This window comes from Ovis canadensis, chromosome 12 (genome assembly GCF_042477335.2).
Source record: "Ovis canadensis isolate MfBH-ARS-UI-01 breed Bighorn chromosome 12, ARS-UI_OviCan_v2, whole genome shotgun sequence".
NCBI classification, from domain to species: domain Eukaryota; kingdom Metazoa; phylum Chordata; class Mammalia; order Artiodactyla; family Bovidae; genus Ovis; species Ovis canadensis.
Window position 1 is genome coordinate 75,483,062 of NC_091256.1, and position 25,008 is coordinate 75,508,069.

The 25,008-nt window shown below is 49.6% G+C and overlaps 1 protein-coding gene across 6 annotated transcripts in view; it reads right to left on the reverse strand.

The window, feature by feature from the left end:
* The window catches only part of NCF2 (neutrophil cytosolic factor 2), a 54,888-nt gene that overhangs the window by 8,836 nt on the left and 21,044 nt on the right, over positions 1-25,008 (reverse strand). For 3 of the 6 annotated variants that reach the window (XM_069546262.1, XM_069546260.1, XM_069546261.1), the window contains 11 exons: positions 22,571-22,653; positions 14,716-14,824; positions 9,140-9,274; positions 8,212-8,319; positions 7,872-7,931; positions 6,174-6,217; positions 4,212-4,353; positions 3,925-3,993; positions 2,659-2,734; positions 654-679; positions 72-223 (listed from right to left, as the gene is read on the reverse strand). In XM_069546262.1, the coding sequence (XP_069402363.1) occupies positions 72-223; positions 654-679; positions 2,659-2,734; positions 3,925-3,993; positions 4,212-4,353; positions 6,174-6,217; positions 7,872-7,931; positions 8,212-8,319; positions 9,140-9,274; positions 14,716-14,824; positions 22,571-22,653 (1,004 nt within the window). Of the gene's footprint in view, positions 1-71; positions 227-653; positions 680-2,658; positions 2,735-3,924; positions 3,994-4,211; positions 4,354-6,173; positions 6,218-7,871; positions 7,932-8,211; positions 8,320-9,139; positions 9,275-14,715; positions 14,825-22,570; positions 22,654-25,008 lie in introns of all 6 variants that reach the window. The other 3 variants (XM_069546259.1, XM_069546257.1, XM_069546258.1) reach the window with 1 other exon arrangement.

Here is a 25,008-nt window from a genome sequence, read left to right on the forward strand (position 1 = left end):
AGGGCAGGCCCATCCTCTGGCCCGCAGCGGGCTCCCGGCTGGACCCTCGCGTCTCCCTGTGTGCAGCTCACCTCAGCTTCATGTGTTCCGGCAGGAGGTCCAGCTTCTTAGCCACCATGTCCCGGACCTGGCTGTAGGGGAGCCTGAACTGAGTCTCCATGACCACCGTGTACTTGTAATGCACCTTGAGTGTGTAGGATGTGGGGACACTGAGCTTGACTTCCTGCTGGGAGAGCCAGCAGAGGGAATCTGTCAGTGCCTGAGGCTTCCTCCAAGCAACATACTGAATCCCAGGGAGTAAGTACCCCATGCTGGGGAAAAGCCCAGAAGTGCCTGGTTCACACTAACATGAGAGGGCCTTCAGAGTCCTGTCCTCCAGCTCAACTCATGCTTGGTTAAAAATTCCTATGGGTGATACCTGGCCCACCAGCCATGGGCCAGCAGGCAGTGTGTGCATGGAAGAGGGGGAGATTGTCAAATGGCGGGGGTGGGGGGGGGTCCCTGGTCCCTGAATATATGGTAACAACTGGTCTACCCCTTCCTTTGGAGCTCTTTCTACAATCCAAGGAGACCGCCCGTAGAAATGGTTAGGTGGGCAACCTAAGCTCTTCCTTTCTCTACCACTAGAAATAGTACAAGGAAAAAAAAATTACCTTGGGCTCTTCTTTTCCTTTCTGACCTAAATGGAGAAGGTGAGAGTAAAACAAAGGGAGATGATGAATGAACACTCTTGGCTAGCCCCTGCCAAACAAGACGAAACCACTTAGAACCAGGCGCCCAACTTTATACGCTTTAACCTGTGGGGTGATTATTAACCTTAATAAACTTGGGTGGAAATCATTGGGTAGATGTGAAGGGCAAAGCCATGAACACACAAATGAACCCAGTCTCTGCTTCCAGGCAGCATATAGGTAATTAGCAAAGGACCATCACATCCTCACCAGCCCATGCAGTTAGGGAGGGATCCCAAAGGACAGTTAATAATAGTGCTGCTGGTGTAGTGGTATCATGCAAGATGCCCAAAGGTCAGTTAAAGCGGTGGGCTCCATCGAAACAAAATCAGTGAGTGTGAGATGAGCCAGGAGCCACAAGGAGAAATAACTGCTTATTTTTAATTTGTCCTTTATCTTGTGTATGTTTTCTAATGTATAACATATATTAACATAGCAGTACATATATAATGTATGGGGTTTCCCCAGTGGTTCAGATGGTAAAGAATCTGCCTGCAGTGCCGGAGACCTAGGTTCAATCCTATGGTTGGGACTGGTTAGGAAGATCTCATCTTCCCAACCCAAGAAGGGAATGGCTACCCACTCCAGTATTCTTGCCTGGAGAGTCCCATGAACAGAGGAGCCTGGTGGGCTACAGTCCTTGGGATTGCAAAGAGTCAAACATGACTGAGTGACTAAACACATATAATTTATATAAGAAAAGTATGTATAATGATATTCACCATGGAAACAGCAGTGCATGCTCAAAAAAGACCACTGATCTCAAACCCAGTTGATCATTAGAATACTTGGGATTTTTTTTTAGAAAAACAGGTTTCTAAGCCTGATTCCAGTCCTTAAAAATCAGAATCAAAGGCCTTTAATTCTACGTTCTTAAAATCTTCCTAGGTTAATATGTGATCCTTGATGGGCCCCTAGACAGAAAATATAAATTCAAGAAAGCTGTCAAAGACATTGGAGGATAATAGGAGAAATTTGAATATGAAATATATAATCTATATTATATAATAATATATAATATGTCAACACTATCCTAGATATTATATTGTGCTTATGCAGAAGAGCATCTTTGTTCTTAGGATTCAGATGCTGAAGTGCAGGGTGAAGTGTCATGAGTCTGTAACTTGGTTTCAAGTGGTTTAGCAACTAGAAAAAAAATTATATTAACAAGAGGAGGAGCCCAAGTACATGGTGCAAAATGTTAACAATTACTGAATTTAAGTGAAAGATATTCTTGTGTTCATATTGTACCATACTTTCAACCTTTCTGTAGGTTTGATATTTTCAAAGTAAAAATAGGGGTGGGGAGCATCCCCAGTGATTCTGGTGATCAGGTGGGCATGACAGTCTTTGATCTAGGATCTGGACAAACCACCTATTCAGTGCATCTCTACCAAGCACTTACTCAGGATCTGCTTAACCCGCACTAGTGACCAAAAGTCCATGACTTCCCAGGGCAGCCGTCTCCACATATCAGGAGAGTCTCCCTTTCGTGTTGGTTCTTTGTCCATCCTCCAGCACTGTGCAGAGTTTCTTTTCTAGATAGAGCTCCTCAGTGTTTTGAAAAGAACCACTCCACTCCGCTTTGAGGTCAACAGGTGCAATTACTTGAGCCTTTCCTCCTGGGATAAGGTCCCACTACTTAATAACTGATTGAGTTGGGATGCTCACAGCCTGCCAGAAAGCAGCTGCCTTTACCCAAGCTCCCTGCATGTTCTGGAGCAGGCAGGGAGGAAGCATTTCTGTTTTCCTATGTTTGGGGTGGGTGAGTGACACAGGATGAGGGGGGGCGCTCTGGGGCATCGTGATCATAAGCTAGGAGAACAAGAAACCAGCTTCTGTCAGGCTGGGAGAAGAAACCTCCGTGGGGAGGCAGCCTGAAGCACTCCTGCACCCAATCCCGGGATGGTCCTCCAGAGACTCTAACCTGGTGACAACTGGGGTCTTCCAGGAGCACTGGAACTCGGGGGAGCTGGGATATCAGACTTGGGGGAGGCTTCTTCCTGGAGGGGAGAGGAAGAGAGGATGAGAACCTTCATGCAGACAGTTCTTAGGCAGGGGTAGGAGTCGGGGAGACCCTGCAGACCACCATGGAAGGGAGCCAGATGCAAATGACTTCCTAAGAGTTGGAGGGGTGGTGACATTTAGCGGAGACTAAGGGCTGGGAACGATTGAAGGCAGGAGGAGAAGGGGACGACAGAGGATGAGATGGTTGGATGGCATCACCGACTCAATGCAGATGAGTTTGAGTAAACTCTGGGAGTTCATGATGGACAGGGAAGCCTGGCGTACCACAGTCCATAGGGCTGCAAAGAGTCAGACATGACTGAGCGAATGAACTGAACTGAACTGAAGGAAAGTATTGATTCAGTGGCAGGCAGAGTGGGCCTGGTGAAAACAATCACAGTAGAAATAATAATGAGAAAATAAGAATCTTAATCCTCCAGCTACAAAGCCCTTGCTACCTAATCACCCCAATTGCCACACTGGAAACCCATTGGAGGCAGGGTAGGACCTTTGTCTAAGCTTGCTCGCTCTCACTGTACACCTTGCTCCTTCAGAAGAAACTTGACACTTCGCATCTACATGGCATTTAGAAATTTTCCAGTCATCTGGACATCGTGTCTCTGACCAGGGAGGGCCAACCCCACAGAGGACAACTGGTTGCATAGTCTAGAGACAGGATCTATTGCCATCAGGCATCTGCACAGATCCAACGAGGACTACTCCCCAGGACTGGCAGAAGGGCAGGTCATTGAGATGGGGTGAGTGGGTGGAGGTGGCAGCAGCATTGGAAGCAGTGGCTGGCAAGGTCTGCTCTAATTCAGTGCTCCAAAGCACATTTCCTATGGTGAATGGATTTCACCAGCCAGCACGCTGACTCTTCTTCCGGGTGAAGATGATATCCTGGGAAGACCTAAGTTGTCACGTGCTGTAGTTGTGGTCAAGTCACCCTTGACCAGCAGGAATCACAGAGCTGGGGGCCCAATAGGACCTGCTGATGCCTCCACTCAGCACGTCTGGATTTTTTCTTTCATCCCTAGGTTCAGCTCTGGGTGGCTGGTACCAACTCAAGGTGGGCTCAAAACTAGTGAGTCCTCAGGGCCTCTTCCTCTCTGCTCTCCTCCGTGGTCTGTCGGTGGTGGGTTTCAAGGGTAGGAAGGGAACGGGTCAGCCCTTGGCACTACGTTACCTGGGGCTGCTGCTGAGGATGGATCCGCAGCTCAACTGGTTCAAGGTAGTTGCAGGGAACAAGCCCCTTCTGCAGCGCAGCATCGTGGAGCCAGAAAGCGGGAACAAAGATGCAGACGTCAGCAGCAGTGCAGGACACCCAGAGACGTGGGGAGGGGTGGGGGGACAGGTGAAAGAGGGGGCAGCTGGCCTGCATATAAGGCAGCAGATGCTGCTCCTCAAAAAGCTCTGCCATGTGCTGCCAGGATCCTGTGCCATTAACCCACCCACCCCCCATCCTCTGAATACCTGCCCGTTGAACATGACCGTAGCCCAGTTATCATTGCCCTTCTTCAAGACAAAGACGATGTTCCCCGGCATGACCTGCAGCTCCTCTGGGGTCTCAGGCACAAACCCAAACAACACACGGTGGGCTTCCCCTTCCAGGGCCCTGCGGGATGAGGGTGGGGAGAAGAGGAGGGGTAGACACAAGATATGAGATCTCACCCACCATCTAGCCTGGACCACATCTGCTCCCATGATGCTGTGGGTCAGCAACTATGGACCTAGAGCTGGGAGCCTCACTCCCACCCCTAACTGCCCAGGCGACCCTGAGCAGGGATTTGCCCATCTGACGGCCTGAGAGGACTCTGCATGTGAACGTGCTCCGTGACCACACATACAGTGGGACAAGAGCTAAAAAAGCAACAACATCACACAACACTCGATGATGCCTTGCAACCCCTGCCCTCCCTTCCCTTCTGAGGAGGAAGGATCCCAGCTGTGCTTGGCCAGTGGCCGAGTCTGGGCGGGGCCCGACCAGATGCCAAGGTGCAAGGGAGAAGGCGGGTGAGAACCCGCTGGGTGAGGAGGTGAGGGGGGTGGGGGAGAAATCCCCTAGAACAGCAGTCCCCAGCCTTTTTGGTACCAGGGGTGGGTTTTGTGGAAGACAGTTTATCCATGAACCAGGGCAGGGGAATGGTTTAGAGATGATTGCGTTTCTTGTGCACTGTGTTTCTATTTTGTGGCAATTTCAGAATATTCCACCTTGACTTTAGGGGAAGGGTTCCAGCTCCTATGAGAACCTAATGCTGCTGCTCGCCTGACAGGAGGCAGAGCTCAGGTGGTAATTTGAGTGATGGGGACGAAGCTTCACTCACTCTCTGCCACTCACCTCCTACAGTGCGGCCCCGTTCCTCAGCAGGCCACAGACTGGAACCAGCCCATGGCCCAGGGGTTGGGGATGCCTGCCCTAGAGCCAGCTGGGGCCATCCACGGGCGAGGGAGAGAGAGTAGGGGAGATGGGCCTGGAGGCAGTGGGGGGATGTGAGGCTGCCTTCCTGTGTGTTACGTAATGTCGTTTCCCCTTTGCCGTTTCCTCAAGGCCTGCTCTGCTCTGCTCTGCTCTGGGGCGTCCCATTTGAGCCACTTCAGAATGTGTGACTGTGGCGGGCTGGCCTCTCCAGGCTGGTTCCCTTTCCCTCCCACTCTGCTACCTTCCCTTCGGCCCCTCCTTTTGTCTCCAGACCCTGCATTCATCTCTGTGGTGGAGACGGCCTCCCCCAGCACGTGGGGAGCTTAGGGGTGAGCTCAAAGGCCCCTTCCTTTTTCTAGTTGCTTTGGCACTCTCTCCACTCCTTGTTACAGCCTTCCCTAGTGGGGAGGGGGAAGCTGGGCTTGCTTCTTCACTTAGAGGTAACTCTGAAGAAAGCTGTGGGTTTTGACATCCTTGGCTTCTCTTCTTACAGAAGAATGACTTCTTTTTTCTCGAGTCCTTCCTCTTCCTTCTTCAGAAAACATGTGCCCTCAGGGAGTGAACACACGTCCACACAAGAAAGGACACGCCGTTCCGGCCTCCCACTCCGCTCTCCCAGCTCCAGGGAGCCTGGCCTCTGAGGGGGCTCCTCCTGAGAGGAGGGCACCCGCCACTCCTCCACCCTGAGGTCTGTGTACAGCCCTCAGAGGGTGGTGTTCCACAGACACTGCGGTCCTTCAGCGACAACCCCTTGCTCTCTCGGGGCACGCTGGCGAGGGGACACGGGGCCACCCCATGGCTGTGGCCAGGTTACCACCGTCAGCCTCACTGCAGTCAGAGCTGCATTCCCACCATCATTCTGCCCTAGCCTTGCAAGCAGGAGCAGCCTGATGTGCTAGGCTAAATTCCTCACAGTTTGGACCCTGACCCCAGCTTCACCTTCTTCACCCCTTTGTTGCCCTCGGTTCAGGCTTGGGAGTTTGGATATGCTGCATTTTGGTCTAAATCTAACTTACCTGAAGATCTCTGGGGTTTTGGGCCTGGGTGGAGGCTCAGCTGCCTATCAGTCATGCAGGAGAAATAAGGAGGCCAGGACGGCAAGGGAAGGAGGGGAGAGAGAACAGACGGTTAATGGTAATTTAATCCTCCTTCCAGACCAGAACGTTGAAGACGGCATTTCTGGCTCAATTAGAACACTCTCGAGGGAGAAGGCAGTCGTGTACCCTGACTAAACACTGGAAAAGAACACCTCCCACCAGCTCCCTAGGCCCAGATTTCACCAGCACAGCAATTTATCTTGAGCCAGACCTGGTTTCTGGAGTTTTAGCTGTCACAGAGCAACATGGCATCATGAGAGTGCTTCTGCCCTTGAACTCTGTCCCCCTTCTAGGACAGTTTCTCAAAGCGCTGCTCTATAATTAGCATCTGCTCTACCACACGACATCTGTGGGTAGTTAAAAACCAACTCAAGGGACTTCCCTGGCATTCCAGTGGCTAAGACTCTGTGCTTCTAATGCAGGGGGCAAGGGTTTGATCCCTGGTCAGGGAACTAGATCCCACATGCCGTGTGGCCAAAAAAAAAAAAACAACCTCTATGCCTGTGGTGATAGTTACACAACTCTGTAAATATACCCAAGATCATTCAGTTGTACAAGTGAAGTAAGTGAATTGTATGGTGTGTAAATTATAACTCAATAAAAAAATTTTAAAATAAATAAATAAAAATCAACTCAAGGTCCACGGGTCAGGTAAGAATCTGCTTTTAAAGTGTGTTCCCGGTTCTACCCTGAGTACCATGGAGCACAGTTATCTGGGCTTTTTCCCCTCTGGGAGTTCCCTGGGTGCCCCAAAGCCCAAGGGAGTCCTGCAAGGCTTTCTTCAACTCTCTGATGAAGAGGGAGGTCAAATAATCTTGCCCCTCTTGCTCTCCTCCTCTGTTCCTCTCAGCCTCCGGTGCCCCAGTCTTGGTCGCCTTCTGGGCCAGCGGTCAACTCTCTGACCCTGGGAGGCTGTCTGCACGGCCCTCAGAGTGACCAGGTGTATGCACACTGGACCAAGGGACCACCACTCTCAGAAACCCCTCCCTGTGCTCGCGTGGACTGATGCCCCTGCCGATACTTGCTCTGTTGTCACAGAGCTGGAACTGTCCTCAACCGGCACTACCCACTTCCCTTCACAAGGAAGCGCTGCCTTTACATTCCAGACCCGCCGGCATCTAGTCTATCTGGAACCGGTCTCTGAGCCTAGCTTGAGGGGAAAGATGGTTCACCCTGGGGACCCCTGCCTGAGGGGATTGCTGCATGCGGCCGATGGGTGCACCCGGAAGAGCTCCCCCTGTGTCCTGTGTCTGAGAAGGGACAAGGAGCAAAAGCCTTCCACAGCTGTGTTTCAAGTTTCTGAGAGAATGGTCAAGGCTTCGGGAGAGACAAGGCATGCTGAGCTCTCTAGGAACTTCAGAGAAGTGAAGGCTGGCATTTGAGGGGGAAATGGAGGGCTGGCTCCCGAGGACTTGAGATGACACGCAGGGATATGATCTTGTTCCCCTTCCAGCTGTGAGATCCCTGACCAAGCATGGCCAGGCAGACACCCTCCGCAGACTGAGAACTCAGCTAAAGGAGCCCTGAAAACGAGGTTGCTCAGCACAGTGCACTGCCCAAGCTGGCTCTTTCCCAGAGAGCCCTGGAGACCCGTGGAGAAGGGCAGGACCACCTCACCTGTGGCTGCAGGGGGGCAAACCCTGAGAAGCTGTCCTGGTCTACCACAGACGCCACGACCTGAAATTGAGACAGGGAGGTGTGAGGCTGCACCGGCTCTGTGTGCCCATCCTCGGCTCTCCCCAAGATCCCTTCCTTCCTCACACCCTGGATCTGCTCTCACAGGGACTTGGTTCCGGAAGTGGACGGTGGCTAAGGATGGACTTGTCAACCCTTAGGTTAGAAGCTGCCTCCCCAGGGCAGAACCAGAGGCAGGCGCCCCTTCCTCCAGGGTCCCCTCGCCCTCACTCTGCAGGGCTCATGCAAGAGGGGACTCGGGACACCGAGTGGCCTCACTCACCGTGGCCTTGCCTAGGTAATCCTTCTTGACCAGCTGAGCCACTTGCTTCTCGTTCGGCCGAAAGAGCCTGCCCGCAGGGATCACTACCGGCTCATACAGCTTCTGTTTCTAAAACACAGAGAACAGAGTCTTTTCCTACCTGTAAAATGGGGGTAAAATGAGGGACCCTGGTCCCTCACTGAACAGATGCGCGGATCCATTGAGAGAAGCTCGAAAGAGCGCTTTTTCTCCACGTGCAGGGCTGGACTTCTTAGTGTGTCGAGGAGGACCGTTTGGTTTCATTGTCGCCTTATACTGAGACGTCTGTGGGTGCTGTTTGCCCAGCACCCTCTTTTCCTAGAGGGGCTGCCCCCTCCCACTCTGTGCGGCTCAAGTAGGGCTGTCACTCCTGACGTGGGTGGCCCAGGACCCGAGCGAGGCCCATGACCATGCTCTCTTGGGGTTGATGTCCGCAGCCATGGACAGATATGTACAGATTGTCTTATGCCCCCTTGTTCCTGGTGTTTAAAAATATAATTTAGAACAAGCTTCATCCCTACGTGTGCTCAAACTCAACTTCCCACCATTTGTCCCTATAATCCATGCATTTTTTCTTGAGCGCTGCTGTATGTCTGGCCTGGAGCCAGGCTGCAAGAACCCAGGGGGTGAGCAATCGGGCACAGCCTCTGCCCTTGGGTGCTGCCCCCGGGCCCCCACCAGAGCCCCCTTGGAGGGGCGTAAGGAGGGCTCCGCTGCCTCTTCCTCTAGGCCTCAGCTTCTTAGACTTCCACATTCAAGATCCCACAGGGAAACAGACCCCAAGATCAGCATTACCTGGAGCTCAGAGGAGGTAAAAGCACCACATATTTGCTTCCCAGTCAACACGTGCACAGAGACAAATCCGAACCCAAGCAGACCCTCTCGCCACCTGCTTCGCCAGCGCACTCACCCAAACGCTTTCCATGGCTCTGTCGATTTTGGAATGTCTAGGCTCAGACTTCATGCTCGCAGCCAACGCTAAATGTTCTTCAGCCTTTTTCCATTCCTCCCTCTTGGCATACATGAAAGCAATGTTATATAACACCTAGAAAAGCACAGGCCACAACATAAAGCTTAAGGCTGCTCCGAATCTAGGGACCAGGCAGGGAAGAGCTCACACTTTTTGCCCCTGGAACATTGCCTGGTGGCCTTTCTCCCTTCCCTAGCTCTCCTGGAGATATCTACAATACAGTACAATCAATATTGCTCCTGACTTATATCTAACACAAGGATGGTATGAAGAAAACATCATGTAATGCAAAACTCCAGCATTGTGTGCATTCCTTCAACAACCAAGGAGGTCAGGAGTGGGCTAGAGCTGTTGTGTGGTTTTGGTACGGACAGCAGTGATGTGTTCAAGGCCCCTTGAAGAGCTCGGGATAAAATACATGCTTGTGGCCTCCCAGACCAGTTCCTGCCACTGGTCCTGGGCTCAAAGACTGGACAGATGTGGGATGGAGAGACAGAGGGCTCTAGATGCATTCATGGAACCCATTCTAGAACCTAGGAGTAACAAGATGTAATGTAGTCATATGGGCAGGAGGAAACTCTATGGGCAAGAGTTCGCTGGAGTTGGAAAGAGACCCAATACAGACCCAGGGCAACACTTCACCTGGAGTGGAAGGAAATCAAGATGGCAACTAACAGGCAGGGTTTACTTTACCTTTTTTAAGATTTTTTTTTTTCATATGGACTGTTTTTAAAGCCTCTATTGAATTTGTTACAACATTGCTTCTGTTTTAGGTTTTTGGGGTTTTTTGGCCCAGAGACATGTGAACCCTTAGTTCCCTGACCAGGGCTCAAACCCACGCCCCCTGTATTGGAAGGCGAAGTCTCAACCACTGGACCACCAGGGAAATCCCTAACTTACTTCTATTTGATGACAGTGTAGCAGTTCTTAGGGCTCCTCACATCATGTATGGAGGATGACTAAGTGACCAGGAGCTGCTGCAGGCTTCTCACAGGTCAGAGTGATAGGAGTCACAGCCTGATGCCCTGGGGTGGGGTGGGGGTGGTTCTCCAGAGCTTCAGAGAGGAGGTGCAGCTGGTCACCTGAGGCCTGGTTGATTGTTGGCCTTCTAAGCAGTGGCGCATGGAGGCAGTGCAGTGGAGGGACCCCAAGGCTATTTTCTACTATGTGGCCTCAGTTTCATTATAAAATGATGATAATGTTTTCTGCCTCCAGATTTTTGTAGAATGAAGAATTCATGTAAAGCACTGAGTTTCATTGTTTGGCACGTGGCGGGTGCTTTAGAGCTCTTCATTACTATCATCACTGTTATCTGCAGAACTGTCTTGGGACTTGCTGGGAGGCTGAGCACAGAGGTCTTGCCTGCCTTCTCAGGGAGGGTGACAATGCCCATGTGGTTTGGGGGAAGGCCACAGGGCTGAGTTTGCTGACTGATACCATCTGGGGACTCCTTGTAGTCAGAAAGCGAAACCTATGAAGAATCAGGGCTCCTGGAAATCAGTGCTGTCTGTCGTCTTTATCATGATCATTGACATGATTCACTGACCATCACTATGGGCCAGGCACTTTATCTGCATTATCTCTAAGCCACACAACCACTATATAAGGTAGGGGCCTCACTTCTGTGCTTCCAGAATCCTTCCCTAGCACTTTTCTCCTCCTAACCCCATCACCTCACATTACACATGACCATGAGTGTTTGGCTGCTGACACCTTGTGGCCCCTTGGACCTCTAATGCCTGACCCTAGCTGGCATTATGTGATGCTCATTCGTGTCTAAATCTTTGTGGCCCCATGGACTATAGCCCTCCAGGTGCCTTTGCCCATGGGATTCTCCAGACAAGAATACTGGAGTGGACTGCTGTTTCCTCCTCCAGGGGATCTTCCCAACCCAAGGATCAAACCTGCATTTCCTCCACTGACAGGTGGATTGCTTACCATGGAGCCACCTGGGAAGCCCCAGCAGACATTATAAATAGAGGCAAAAATGAATGAAAGTGTTAGCAAATGTGTATAGGGTGAGTACTCAGCCTTTCTTTACAGATGAGGAGGAGCCCGGAGCTCAGAAATGACACTGAATTCACCAAGGTTTGTAAGACTAGGAAGTGTTGGGCTGGGATCTGATCCCTCTCTCTCTGATCCCAAAGTCCTTGCTTTAGTGCAACCAGCTTCCAAGACAGCACCAGTGATTCTCACCTCTTGGTGCTCACCCACCTGTGTAGTCCCTTCCACATCCAAGGGAGCTGAATGTGTAGTGAATAGAATATTATGGAAATGAGAGGTTTCCATAATGTGACATTTGAGGTTAAGTTATAAAAGACATCAACACTCTGTATTAGTTCTTCTTGGATCATTATTTCCTCTGGGGAAAGCCAGCTACCATATCATGACAGGACTCAGGCAGCCTTAGGGAGAGGTTCAAGTGGCAAAGAACTGAGGCCTCCTACCAAGAAGTAACCCTAACTCGCCAGGTACCCAAGTCACCTTGGAAGTAGATCCTTCAGCCCTGGTCAGGCTTTCAGATGATGGTATCCCTACCAACATCTCTACTGCAACCTCCTGAGGGCCTCTGAGCCAGGACCACCCAGCCAAACTTGGGTTCCTGATGCCAGAAACCATGAGAGAGTTGTTTTAAGTGAAAGTCACTCAATCGCCTCTGACTCTTTGTGACCCTGTGGACAATAGTCCATGGAATTCTCCAGGGCAGAATACTGGAGTGGATAGCCATCCCCTTCTCCAGAGGATCTTTCCAACCCAGGGATAGAACCCAGGTCTCCTGCAGATAGATTCTTTACCAGCTGAGCCACCAGGGAAGCCCAGATTGTTTTAAGTCACTCTGTTTTAGAGCAATTTGGTACTCAGCAGTGGAAAACTGGAGAAGGAAAGAGCAACCCATTCCAGTATTCTTGCCTGGAGAATCCCTGGTGGACTACAGTGTATGGGGTCTCAGAGAGTCGGACACAACTGAGCGACTAACACACAGTGGAAAACTATGGCTCTTCTCAATACCATTCTGCCACCTACACTGTGATTGGCCCCGGGCCTCATCCAGAATAGAAGAGGACCATTTATTAAGGCAAGTATGGATGTGAGGGTTGGACCATAAAGAAGGCTGAACACCGAAGAATTAATGCTTTCAAACTGTGGTGCTAGAAAAGTCTCTTGAGAGTCCCTTGGACAGCAAGGAGATGAAACCACTCAATCCTAAAGAAAATCAACCCTGAAGACTGATTGGAAGAATTGATGCGGAAGCTGAAGCTCCAGTTCTTTGACACCTGATGCGAAGAGGTGACTCATTGGATCGTTGGAAAAGACCCTGATTCTGGGAAAGATTAAGGGCAGGAGGTGAAGAGGGTGACAGAGGATGAGATGGTTGGATGGCATCACCAACTCAATGGACATGAGTTTGAGCAAACTCTGGGAGCTAGTGAAGGAGGAAGCCTGGCATGCTGCAGTCCATGGGGTCATAAAGAGTCAGACACGACTGAGCAACTGAACAACAACATGGATGGTGGCAGGGCTGGTTTTCCCATAGTTAGTTGGCTGGTGCTGAATGATGGGGACAAGGACCAAGCCCAGAGGTGGAGATCTAGACTCCCTTCCTGGGCTATTTTTGAGCCTCAATGAGCTGTTGCCACCTGCAAACATGCTTGACTGGCCTGCAGGAAGAAAGGAGACCTTGAGGCCATTTAAAACTTCCTGCTTGGTTCTCAGACACCTACTCTTAAGACCTCTAGCAACAGGTTTTTATGACTCCATGACTGGGAAAAGCCTGAGACTCTTTTCTGGTATGATTTCTCAGAATTCTAGTGGGAACAGAGGGGTGGTCTTATAATTAGTGAAGTGACTGAAGTGTCCCAGGTGGCAGATGGGACCCTGGAAAGTCCAGCCTCCCTGGCAGAGAGGCTGGCACAGCCAGTATCTCCTGCCCCCTGGGTCGTTTCAACTCCAGCTACAGGGGGAACATTCCTCCCATGGAGTTCTGCTTTGATGCCACTGTTCTCGGATGCTTTCTCCAGAGCTTCTCGGTCCCTCGACCCTTTAATCAGTGTAAGTGATTCTCAATCGGGGGTGATCTGCAATGTAAATGTCTAGAGATATTTTCAATTGTCACCCTGGGAATGGATTGCTACAGGCATCTAGTGAGTAGAAGCCAGGGATGCCGCTCAACATCCTCCGAGGCACAGGCCGGTCCCCAGAACAAAGAATGAACTGCTCGAACACATCAAAAGGACCACAGTTGAGAGACTGCACACTGGAAGCTGGCCAAACGCCAGCCCACCAAAAAGCCTCATTTCTCTAGACAAGGAGAACTGAAGTTGCTATCCTGCGGTGGGGCTGGATGGAGACACGTGTCCCCAGGGGTGCAGGCAGCTGTGGACTCTATTATTAGCCCTGAGTGACCCTGGGAACACTGGGCTTCTTCTGCCTGAGAAACTCACGCAAGGGGGCTTTTTTTCACTGATTCTGCTAAGTAAAGATCTATATTTGCAGGGATATTAGTTTTAAAGTTACTGGTGTATATAAGGGGTTTAGAATGAGAGTGGGGAGGGTTGGCTGGAAAAGTACATGACCCTGTAAAGTCGAAGCCAATCATGCATCTCCATCTTGGTGATACAGAACATGTTACCCTTCTGTGAAGACTTTTCCTAACTGTGTGCTCTGAGCTGTTCTTTGACCAGGAGGGTACAGGTTGGTGCTAAATGATCCTCACTCTTTCTTTGGGTATCAACCAAGTACACGAGGCAACACCATTCATCGCAAAGTGTGTGAGCTTTGGAACCGAGCCAGGGTAAAGCAGTTTCTGCATGGAGAGTGAACCTGTGATTTTGTTTCTTTGTTTTGTTGTTGTCTTTTGATTTGCTTTGTTTTTTGCTGCAAAGGAAGCTTCACTAGGGCAGAGACCTCTGTGATTTTGGATTTGTTAGTATAATGCTGAGAAAACACCCTGTCAACCTAGATCATGCAAATTATTATGAATATTTTTGGGCTTCCCTGGTGGCTTAGATGGGTAACACTCTGCCTGCAATGTGGGAGACCTGGGTTCAATCCCTGGCTTGGGAAGATCCCCTGGAGAAGGGAATGGCAACCTACTCCAGTGTTCTTGCCTAGAGAATCCCATGGACAGAGAAGCTTGGTGAGCTACAGTCCATGGGGTTGCAAAGAGTCAGACACAACTGAGCAACTAACGCATATACACACGAACACTTTCACAGACCAACACACTCATGTCCAGCCAAGCCTCCCTTCAGAGAATCCAGCAAACTCATTTCTGCATGGCCCTTTGAGCCTCATGTTAACAAAATCCATGCACTCAGGTAACTGAAGACTCCATTAGGAGCCCCAAGCAATGGTTCTGAGCTTTTTCTTAAGGGTAAATCTGAGTCCCAGGGGAGGGGAGGCAAAATGCCTTCTTTGGGCTCCTAGAAGTGTCAACAGATGGCTGTGCATCTGAGCTGTCAGCTTCCCCTCAGCCGCAGCCCACCACTCCCCAGCCTGGGCGCTCCGCTCCTCACCTCACAGGCAAACAGCTTGAACTGTAGCCCCAGGATCTTGTAGTCGATCAGCTGGTTCCCTCGAAGCTGAGTCAAAGCCTCCTTAAGGTCTTTAATGGCGTAATCATATCTGCAGGAAAGAAGCCAGTTCAGGGAAAGGAGGAAAAAAAGAATGAAGTGTGTGTCTGTTTCCTTTCATCCATCTGTTTCACTGGGACAAGAAGTCTTTTCAATCCTTTTTGACCTGCTCTAGTTTTCAGCAACGCTGACGCCAGGATTCTGTAGAACTTGGTGTCAACAGCACCCCTGGAGTGTGCATCCCAGCAACACTGCAGGCCTTCCACTCTCCGGCCGCCACAGGGATCTCTGTCTTTGCTGACTGCACACAGCCCCCACCTTTCTGACAACCAGCTTGTCACTTTCTGAAAGAGCCTCGATCTCCCCAGAGAGCTCCAAGCAGAGCAGCACCTGCTGGGCCCCATGTCTCCATGGAGCTGATTCATTCCCCACCAAGCAGCCAGGCCAGCCTGATGCAGCTCCCAGGGACCCTTCCTCAAGGCCACTGATGTCACCCTCCTGCCCAGCGCCTTCTCCTTCACCTTCTTTTGAGTTCATTTTTTTTTTTTTCTCTTTTGAGTTCTTAGCTCTTGGTTTGTGGCTGTCCCCTCCCTCCTCTTCCACATACTATAAAAAAAAGACAAACCATCACTTAAGCCAGAGAGCCCTTTTTTTTCCTTGGTAAATAAGAATAAAAATGTTTTAGATTTTTGTGTATTTAATTTTTGGCTGTGCTGGGTCTTTGTTGCTGCACATGGGCTGGTTGCAACTAGTCGGAGCTACTGTCTGGCTGCAGTGCACAGGGTCCTCACTGCCGTGGCTTCTCTTGTGGAGCAGCGGCTATAGGCATGCAGGTTTCAGTAGTTGCAGCTCCCGGGCTCTAGAGCACGGGCTCAGTAGCTGTGACACACGGGTTTAGTTGCCCCATGGCACGTGGGATCTTCTCAGACTCAGGATTGAACCAGCATCCCTTGCATGGCAAGGCAGACTCTTAACCACTGGACCACCAAGGAAGTCCCCAGGGAGCATCTCTAACCTTGCTCCTGGCTCTGGCCTTCAGTTTCATTGGGTTGGCGTTGTGCTGACTGGCTTGAGGTGGATCAGGACTACCATTGGATTGGCAGCAGAGAATAGGGCTGACCACACCAATAGTGCCCATTGGGGTGTGGGCAGGACCTAAGGCAAGGCCTGCTTGGCCTGCCTCTGATCAACACAGAGGCCCTGGTGGGAGGGAGCCATTGCTGGGCAGCAGGGGATAGAAGCAGCAAAAATCAAGCTAGCCCCAGCCCAGCCCCCAGTCTGGCAGGAACAAATTTGCCTGTCTGTGTGGCTTCCACTGGGCAACTAAATCAAAAGTCCCTTGGCCGCCATCTGACCCAGAGCTGCCACTTGTGGCTTCTCTTGGAGACAAGCCTGGAATGTGAACACAGGCTGGTGGGGACCCTCGAGAGGTCGTGTGGATAATGAAGGTGCCTGAGGACAGCGGCCAAGGGACTGGGACCAGGTCCACCAGCCCTGCCACTAACTGGGAGACCCTGGCAAACTGCCTCCCTGGCCTCACTCCACATGGATATTATAAGGAGTGCATTGTGTGCAAGGGATGTGTTATATTCAGGGAGCATATCACATCAGGTGCTTGGTAGTATGTGGTCCTGGATCTAATTTCTGAAGTCAAACCCGCGTGGACTGGAGTCCTGCTTCTGCCCCTTATAGCCAGTGACAGAGGGGTGTGCTGTGTGCTTAGCCACTGAGTCATGTCGACTCTTTGCAAGAAGCAAGTTGCTTCATTCCTCTCTTTCCTCATCTTCAGTATTACAGCGTAATAGCACAAACCATTCAGGTGCTTAGGACGGTGCCTGGCACACACAGTAATTTTCTATTATTATTTATATATATACATATTTCCAGCTCTAAAACCAGCAGCTAAATTCACATACCAATCTTCTATTACATGCTTGTGTGTATGCATGCTAAGTCACTTCAGTCGAGTCCTACTCTGTGCGACCCCTCAGACTATAGCCCGCCAGGCTCCTCTGTGCATGGGGATTCTCCAGGCAAGTGTACTGGAGTGGATTGCTGTGCCCTCCTCCAGGGGATCTTGCCGACCCAGGTATGGAACCCGTGCCTCTTATGTCTCCTGGATTGGCAGGCGAGTTCTTTACCACTAGTGCCACCTGGGAAGCCCTTATCACATGCCTACTTAATACTATATACTGTATTAACTGTTATCAGGAGATAAAAATACAGTTGTTGGGACTTCCCTAGTGGTCCAGTGGCTAAGACTCCACGCTCCCAATGCAGGGGGCTGGTGTTTGATCCCTGGTCAGGGAACTAGATCCTCCTTGCCACAACTAAAAATCCCACATGCCATAATGAAGATCAAAGATCCCACATCCTGCAGTTGGGACCTGGTGCAAATAAATAAACGAAACATTTTCAAAAAAATATGTGGCTGTAGAAGCCAGAATGCTCATGTCAGGGAAACTGGGAGCTGACCAGGAGGGCGGCCTGGCTGAGAAGGCCCAGGGTGTCCGGGGAAAGCTGGACATTCTGTCATCATTTGGTTGGAAGTGACTCCCACAGCCACAGGGGCTGCAGGAGTGGTGGAAGCAGACCGCCTGGGTTGGAAACAGAAGGATGGCTTCCTCTAACATATCTTTGTTAATAAGTGAAGTTGCTCAGTCCTGTCCAACTCTTTGCGACCCCATGAACTGTAGCCTGCCAGGCTCCTCGGTCCATGGGATTTTCCAGGCTAGAATACTGCAGTGGGTAGCCATTTCCTTCTCCAGGGGATCTTTCCAACCCAGGGATCGAACCCAGGTCTCCCACATTGCAGGCAGATTCTTTACTGTCTGGGCCACCAAATTTTTCACAAGCATTCAGGCCATTCCTTAAGCATCTCGTCATTTACACACCCTTTTAGGCGTTTCCTTGAAGGGGGAGAGGGGAAGCATTCCTGTTCCTTCTAAGCTAGAACATGGCTAGTGACTGGCTCTGATTCACTGAGCCAAGAAGGCGGGCAGGGGGCAAAGACGCAGGTGTCCTGTTTCCTGGGCAGGTGGGATTTCCATCATGTTCCCCTGCCTAGTTGTGAGTACACAGAAGGTCCTCGGAGGGCCTGTGAGTCTGTCTGCAGTCACCTGCCCATGTGCCTGCCTCCCTCAGCAGATGAGTTTCAGCTGTGAGGGAACACTGCCTGGGTCTACCTGGGATTGAGTGAGCCCAACTCCCCCTAATTCTGCCCAGCAAGATGGCTAAAGATCTGGGCCCAGTAGGACGGAGAAAGACAGGACTGATGTTATTCAAAAGGCTTGATTTGTGTTTAAAACACCCCTGCTAGGTGTCTGTTTTTAAATGTCTTTGACAGCATCACCCTGAAGGCCTCTCCTTAGCCTTGTTTACCCAGAGCAGCTCCCCTGGGGCCTGTGCTCTGATGCACAGCTCTGCTTCCCGCTGCCCAGGGTCTGAAAAGGCTCAGTATGAGAAATCCAAAATAGCCTTCAGTCCCCTGTGCTGGGAGGCAGGCAGCACAGCCCCTGCCTCTTTCCAGCCCTCCCGCAGGACATTTCCTCCATGCCATTTGGAGCCCGCAGCATCCCCCGTGAGGCCAAGGAGCTGGCATCTTCCCCTGGTTCTGCTGGGCAGGACCTGAGCACACACCTGAAAGTCACTCTACCTGGTGTCTTCTCAGCTCACCAGCACAGCTGCCGACTGGCTAATGCTTCTCCCCAGCTCTGAGCTGGAGAGGGTTTATTATCCTCGATTCTGTAACACTCCCTGGAAAGGTATTTTTCCTTAGTAACCACTGAAATTCCTGATTAGCCCTGCACTGCCAGTGCCAGCTTGTAGACTAGAATCCTGCAGTCCCCACTCAGGTAATGGAGAGAGACTGAGCCGGCTGAAAGGGGTTGAAGCATCACACACCTCCATGCCAGGGCCTGGGCCATGCCCTACCCATTTCAGAAGTCAGGGAAAAGACTTTGCTGCGTTGCCTCTTTGAGCAGCTCCGTCTAAAGGGTCTGGCCATATTTTCAGGGCTCTAAAATGTATAAGGGGCTGCCCAGGTGACTCAGATGGTAAAGAAATCTGCCTGCAATGCAGGAGCCGCAGGTTCAATCCCTGGGTCAGGAAGATCCCCTGGAGTAGGAAATGGCAATCCACATCTAATCCAATCCCATGTAGAGAGGAGCTTGCAGTGGGCTACAGTCCATAGGGTCACAAAAGATCTGACACGACTGAGTGTGTACACATGCAAGATTTATAAGGTTGTGATCTGAAAGGTACCTTGAGATCCCGTCTCCTTTTGAATGACAAGGTGGGGGTTAGAGAGATGAGACATCCCTCAGACCTGACTTGCCTGGGCAGAACAACTCTAACTTTATTCTGGTGGAAATTTATAATGACAGAGGAGCAACCCAACATCTGAAAGTGGGAAAAACTCAGAGAAGAAATTCCCATAATATTAACACCTTTAAAACAAACCCTGTAGTAATCTGAAGGTCATCCTAACCCATTACTGAGAAGCGATAGGCACTTATCTAAAAACTTCTCCCATAGCACCTGCCCCATTCTGCCCTGCATAATAGATCGTGTTTGTAACCTGCTTCCCCTTTTTAATACAAAAGTTCCTTGAAAGTGTGAAGTGTTCGCTGCCCAGTCGTGTCTGATTCTTTGCAACCCCATGGACTGTAGCCTGCCAGGCTCCTCAGTCCATGAAATTCTCCAGGCCAGAATACTGGAATAGGTTGCCATGCCCTCCTTCAGGGGATCTTCCTGACCCAGGGATCGAACCCAGGTCTCTTGCATTGCAGGCAGATTCTTTACCATCTGAGCCACCAGGGAAACCCTCTAAGTTCCTAGAAGCAGAGACTATATTTCACCCCTTGTTTATTTACTCCCATAAGCATTTATTAATACTGTACTAGATACTGAAATACAAGAGTGAATAAGGATTCTTCCCTCATGAGCAGTGGAGGAGACAAATATACAGGCAAGTATCTGTCATCGGAGAGACAGCTGTGATTAAAGGAGGCACAAAAGAGAGTGGTCACCTGGGTGAGTGTGCCTGGGGCAGACATTGGAGGATGAGTGGGTGGACAGCAGCTGAACCAGAGAGCAACAGGGAAGGGGAGCGCCTCTTTATCCTGGGATCCACTGGAGGTTCTTCAGCTGATGACATTTCTTTTTTTTAAAAAGGTCTAGGATATCATTGGAGCAGGCAAGAGTGGTGGCTAGGGACTCAGTTTGGAAGCCATGCTGCAATAGTTCTGGTAAAAAAAAAAAGTGAGGTCTAAACCAGTGTGCTGGAAGGGAGGGAGAGGGTTCTTGTATGATTTTCAGGGGATACTAAACCCCCTGAAATTGCACATAAAATTAGGTATGTGCTTGCATGTATTTTTCTGGGAAAATTGCCCATATATTTTGCTATTTAACAACCAGTGAAAAAAGGACAAAGCATCAAGAGCTGAACCTTGGACTTTCCTGGTGGTCTAGTGGTTAAGTACCCACTGGCCAATGTAGGGGACACAGGTTTGATCCCAGGTCCAGGAAGATTCCACATGCTGAGAGGCAACGAAGATCATGCATCACAACTACTGAGCCTGTGCTCTCAAGCTCAGAAGCCACAACTACTGAAGCCTGCGTACCCTAGAGCCCGTGCTCCCCAACAAGAGAAGCCACCCCAATGAGAAGCCCACACACCACAGTGAAGAGTAGTCCCTGCTCGCCACAATCACAGAAGGTCTGCACGCAGCAACAGAGACCCAGCACAGTCAGAAAGAAATTAAAATAATTAAGAAAATTTTAAAACAGAGCTGAGTCTTGTGGAGGGGAGGACACCAAAACCTATGGATTGAACAGAAGGGGGAGAAAAGGCAGCTCAGGACCCAGACTCGTGTCTCATTTATGTTATTTCCTCAAGAAGTAGTTGTTGAATTAAAGATAAAATTTGATAGATTTCTCTCTTAGATTTAATGATTACCAGTGACAGACTAATTGAATCCTGAGTCTGATTCCTGGATCTTACTAAGATCTTTTTGACTCACTCAAAACACGAGGCTTTCAGGTTCTGGGATTTCTGGGCATTTCATGGAGAAATGTCTTCTGGGAGCCTCCCGTCTTTGCCATCCGTCTCTTCTCATTTGAGGCTGTTAGAGCTGATTCAAGGTTGGCCTGAGAGTTTGTCCTTCTAGAGATCTACAAGAGGATTTATGCTCAGACCTGCTCACAGGTCCTATACATCCTGAGGCTGGTGGGGATGAGGGGAGGGGGACCGAGAAGGAGAAGAGGGTTAAGAAGGGAGACGGTGCATGACGCCATTGAACATAAAGGCCTGTGTATCTTCTCTTCATTCAAGGCTTTCCCTTCCCAGACTGCCTCTGTGTCTGTGGTTCTTCTTTTGGGAGACTTCACTCCTGCTCTTACTCATACAGGTAAATGACCACATCTACATCCCAGAAGTCCTCTGAGCGGCTGGTAGTTGCCCATGGCAACGGCTCTGCACAGTGGCCTGGCAGGCTTGGTTTCTGACTAAACCAGAGGATCAAAGCCTTTCAGGGTTCCAGAGGATCAGATCCCAGCCTACCCCTTCCCCAGTGCGTGGACATTCTCTGTAGCCTCCCCTCTATCCCGCGAGTGCCCTGCCTCACCTGTTGTGCACACACACCCCATGCCCCTGCTAACATGTTGCTGTTTGAGCTGTTCTTCCTTAGCCTGAGCTGAATCATCTTCTCTGGAACTTGTGCACACTCAGGGAACTATTTCTACGAAAGGTCAGTTAGTCATCCCCTACGTTTTAAATGAATGCTTAGAATATATTTTCTTTGTTATTTGTATGTTTTTAGGGCATTTGGGGGAGGGGTGTGGGACTCGAGATTAACTTTCATTTTCTATTTGTCTTTTTGCTAAGTATTTCCTATTGACTATAAACACTCTAAAAATACAGAAAGGCTGACAGAAGAAGATGGAAATCTCTATAATTTCAGCAGCTGAGGAGGACTGCTGAAAACATTTTGGTCTATGGCTTTTCAGACTATTCTGCGAGATGGTAATAGGATTGTACGGTACTATTCTGAAATCTGCTATAAATTTAGTATCTATTGTGAACTTTTTTCTACAGTAAGACAAACACTACTCATCTGTATCAATATATTCTGGTGCATACAATATTAATTGTTTATGTTCTCATTTTAGTGACTGCATCATACCTCATTGAATGCATTAAACTGGGTTTTGGAAAATACATTCTGCAGGAATGTATTTTTTTGTTAAACCAGATCTAAGCCAATCACCCAGGAAGATTTTATCTATTTATTTATTGGCCACGCCCATGTGGTCTGTGGGATCTTAGTTCTCTGCCCTGGGATTGAACCCAGGCCCTCAGCGGGGAGAGTGCAGAGTCCTAACGGGTGGCCCACCAAGGAAGAAAGGCTCTGATGTGGCTTCCTGATCTTTGTCGTTGTGTGAGAGCTCAGTACCTCACAACAGTAGACAGCCACAGGTGCTCCCTTGATGGCTGAAGTATTTGCAACCTGAACTGCCCAGGCTATGACCTTTCAGGAAACAGTGGAGAGCTATCCCCAGCCTGGATGGTTACACCTTATGGTGAGCTGTAGCTGGGCGGCAGGCCTGCCTTCCCTGCCCCTCCATAGAGGACTTCTGCCTCGTGCTGGCTGATTGCATAACTACCCAGAGAAAGCCCAGTCACGCTTCCCCGCAGAGGCTGAGGAGACACGTCTCAAACACCAAGACTGGCAGCACCAAGACCCACTCCGGGTTTCTCTGCACACTTCCCCAGCTTGTGCAACACTGGACCACTTACTTCTCCATCTGATAATAGAGCATCCCTCGTTGGAAGTAGGACACTGCCAAGTGCTTGTCTCGGTTAATGCTTTTGGTGAAGGCCTGCAGAGGGAACAGTCAGGCGGTAAGTAGGTGTGAGATGAGTCAGTGGGTGAGGCAGGCAGGAAGGGTCTGGAAAACCGTTGATGTCTTGGAGGTGACAAGAGGCTTAGGGGTCAGAGTACTTGGTGTTGTCACTTCCTAGCGGCATGGCATGAGACAGGTTGCCCAATCTCCTTGAACTTTGGTTTTCTCCTCTGTAAAATGAGGATAAGCATATCTCCCTTTCATGATTACTATCAGAATTAATAAAAGTCATCATGTTTGAATATAGCCTAATTAAATGTTATCTACAGCATACATTTATCTTATAAATTTATTATAGGGATATTACACAGTTAATATCATTATCGATCTGTGTGTTCCTATTGCCATTTTGTACACTGTTTTGAAATCTCATACAATTAAAATAATAACAATAATAATGCATTTAAAATGCCAGGAGCGAGGACTCAAGCATAAAACTGAAGAAAGGCAGCAAGAATGAGACGCCAGAGCAGAAGAAAGCAAAGTGAAGCCTAGAGCAGGGGGAGGAAGGAGGGACAAGGGAGTGGGCCAGCTGGGAGCCCCGAGAGGCGAGGCTGGAGTCACCATCCCCGGCTGGCCGAGCTGCACTCGGCCCTCTGCCTGGACTGACAACCTCTCCTCCCGACAGTGTGCGCTCTGTTTCCAACAGCCCCTGGGATCTGTGGTTCTGTTTGCTCAGTCCCTGGGCAGCCCCCCACCCCCAGTGGAGGTGGAGGCTGCTGTCTTCCCTCCAGTGAGAAGCAGAGGGTCCTCCCATGCTCCTATCTGCCCACTCTGCAGCCTGAGGCTGTGCAGGTATTCCACAAAGCTGCTCTCTCCCCTCTTTGCCAGGGCAAGGATGGCTGTTGGGGCCCCCTTCAAGGTGCTGGGGAGTCAGTCATCTAGCCACACCACCCTGCAAAGACTTGCAGTAAAAGGTAAAAATAAGGACTAACATTTACACAGTGGTGTGAAGTTACACAGGACTTGAATAGTCTATTCCTATATGGGAAAAGAGATGGCAAGACTGAACATCGACATTCTAGGAATCAACGAACTAAAATGGACTGGAATGGGTGAATTTCACTCAGATGACCATTATATCTACTACTGCGGGCAGGAATCCCTCAGAAGAAATGGACTAGCCATCATGGTCAGCAAAAGAGTCCAAAATGCAGTACTTGGATGCAGTCTCAAAAACGACAGAATGATCTCTTCATTTCCAAGGCAAACCATTCCATATCACAGTAATCCAAGGCTATGCCTCAACCAGTAATGCTGAAGAAGCTGAAGTTGAACGGTTCTATGAAGACCTACAAGACCGTGTAGAACTAACACCCAAAAAAGATGTCCTTTTCAATATAGGGGACTGGGATGAAAAGTAGGAAGTCAAGAAACACCTGGAGTAACAGGCAAATTTGGCCTTGGAATGCGGAATGAAGCAGGGCAAAGACTGGTAGAGTTTTGCCAAGAAAATGCACTGGTCATAGCAAACACCCTCTTCCAACAACACAAGAGAAGACTCTACACATGGACATCGCAAGATGGTCAACACCGAAATCAGACTGATTATATTCTTTGCAGCCAAAGATGGAGAAGCTCTATACAGTCAACAAAAACAAGACCGGGAGCTGACTGTGGCTCAGATCATGAAATCCTTATTGCCAAATTCAGACTTAAATTGAAGAAGGTAGGGAAAACCGCTAGACCATCCAGGTATGACCTAAATGAAATCCCTTATGATTATACAGTGGAAGTGAGAAATAGATATAAGGGCCTAGATCTGATAGTCAGAGTGCCTGATGAACTATGGAACGAGGTTCGTGACATTGTACAGGAGGGATCAAGACCATCCCCATGGAAAAGAAATGCAAAAAAGCAAAATGGCTGTCTGGGGAGGCCTTACAAATAGCTGTGAAAAGAAGAGAGGCAAAAAAGCAAAGGAGAAGAGGAAAGATATAAGCATCTGAATGCAGAGTTGCAAAGAATACCAAGAAGAGATAAGAAAGCCTTCTTCAGCGATCAATGCAAAGAAATAGAGGAAAACAACAGAATGGGATAGACTAGAGATCTCTTTAAGAAAATTAGAGATACCAAGGGAACATTTCATGCAAAGATGGGCTCGATAAAGGATAGAAATGGTCTGGACCTAACAGAAGCGGAAGATATTAAAAAGAGGTGGCAAGAATACACAGAAGAACTGTACAAAAAAGATCTTCATGACCCAGATAATCACGGTGGTGTGATCACTCATCTAGAGCCAGACATCCTGGAATGTGAAGTCAAGTGGGCCTTAGAAAGCATCACTACGAACAAAGCTAGTGGAAGTGATGGAATTCCAGTGGAGCTATT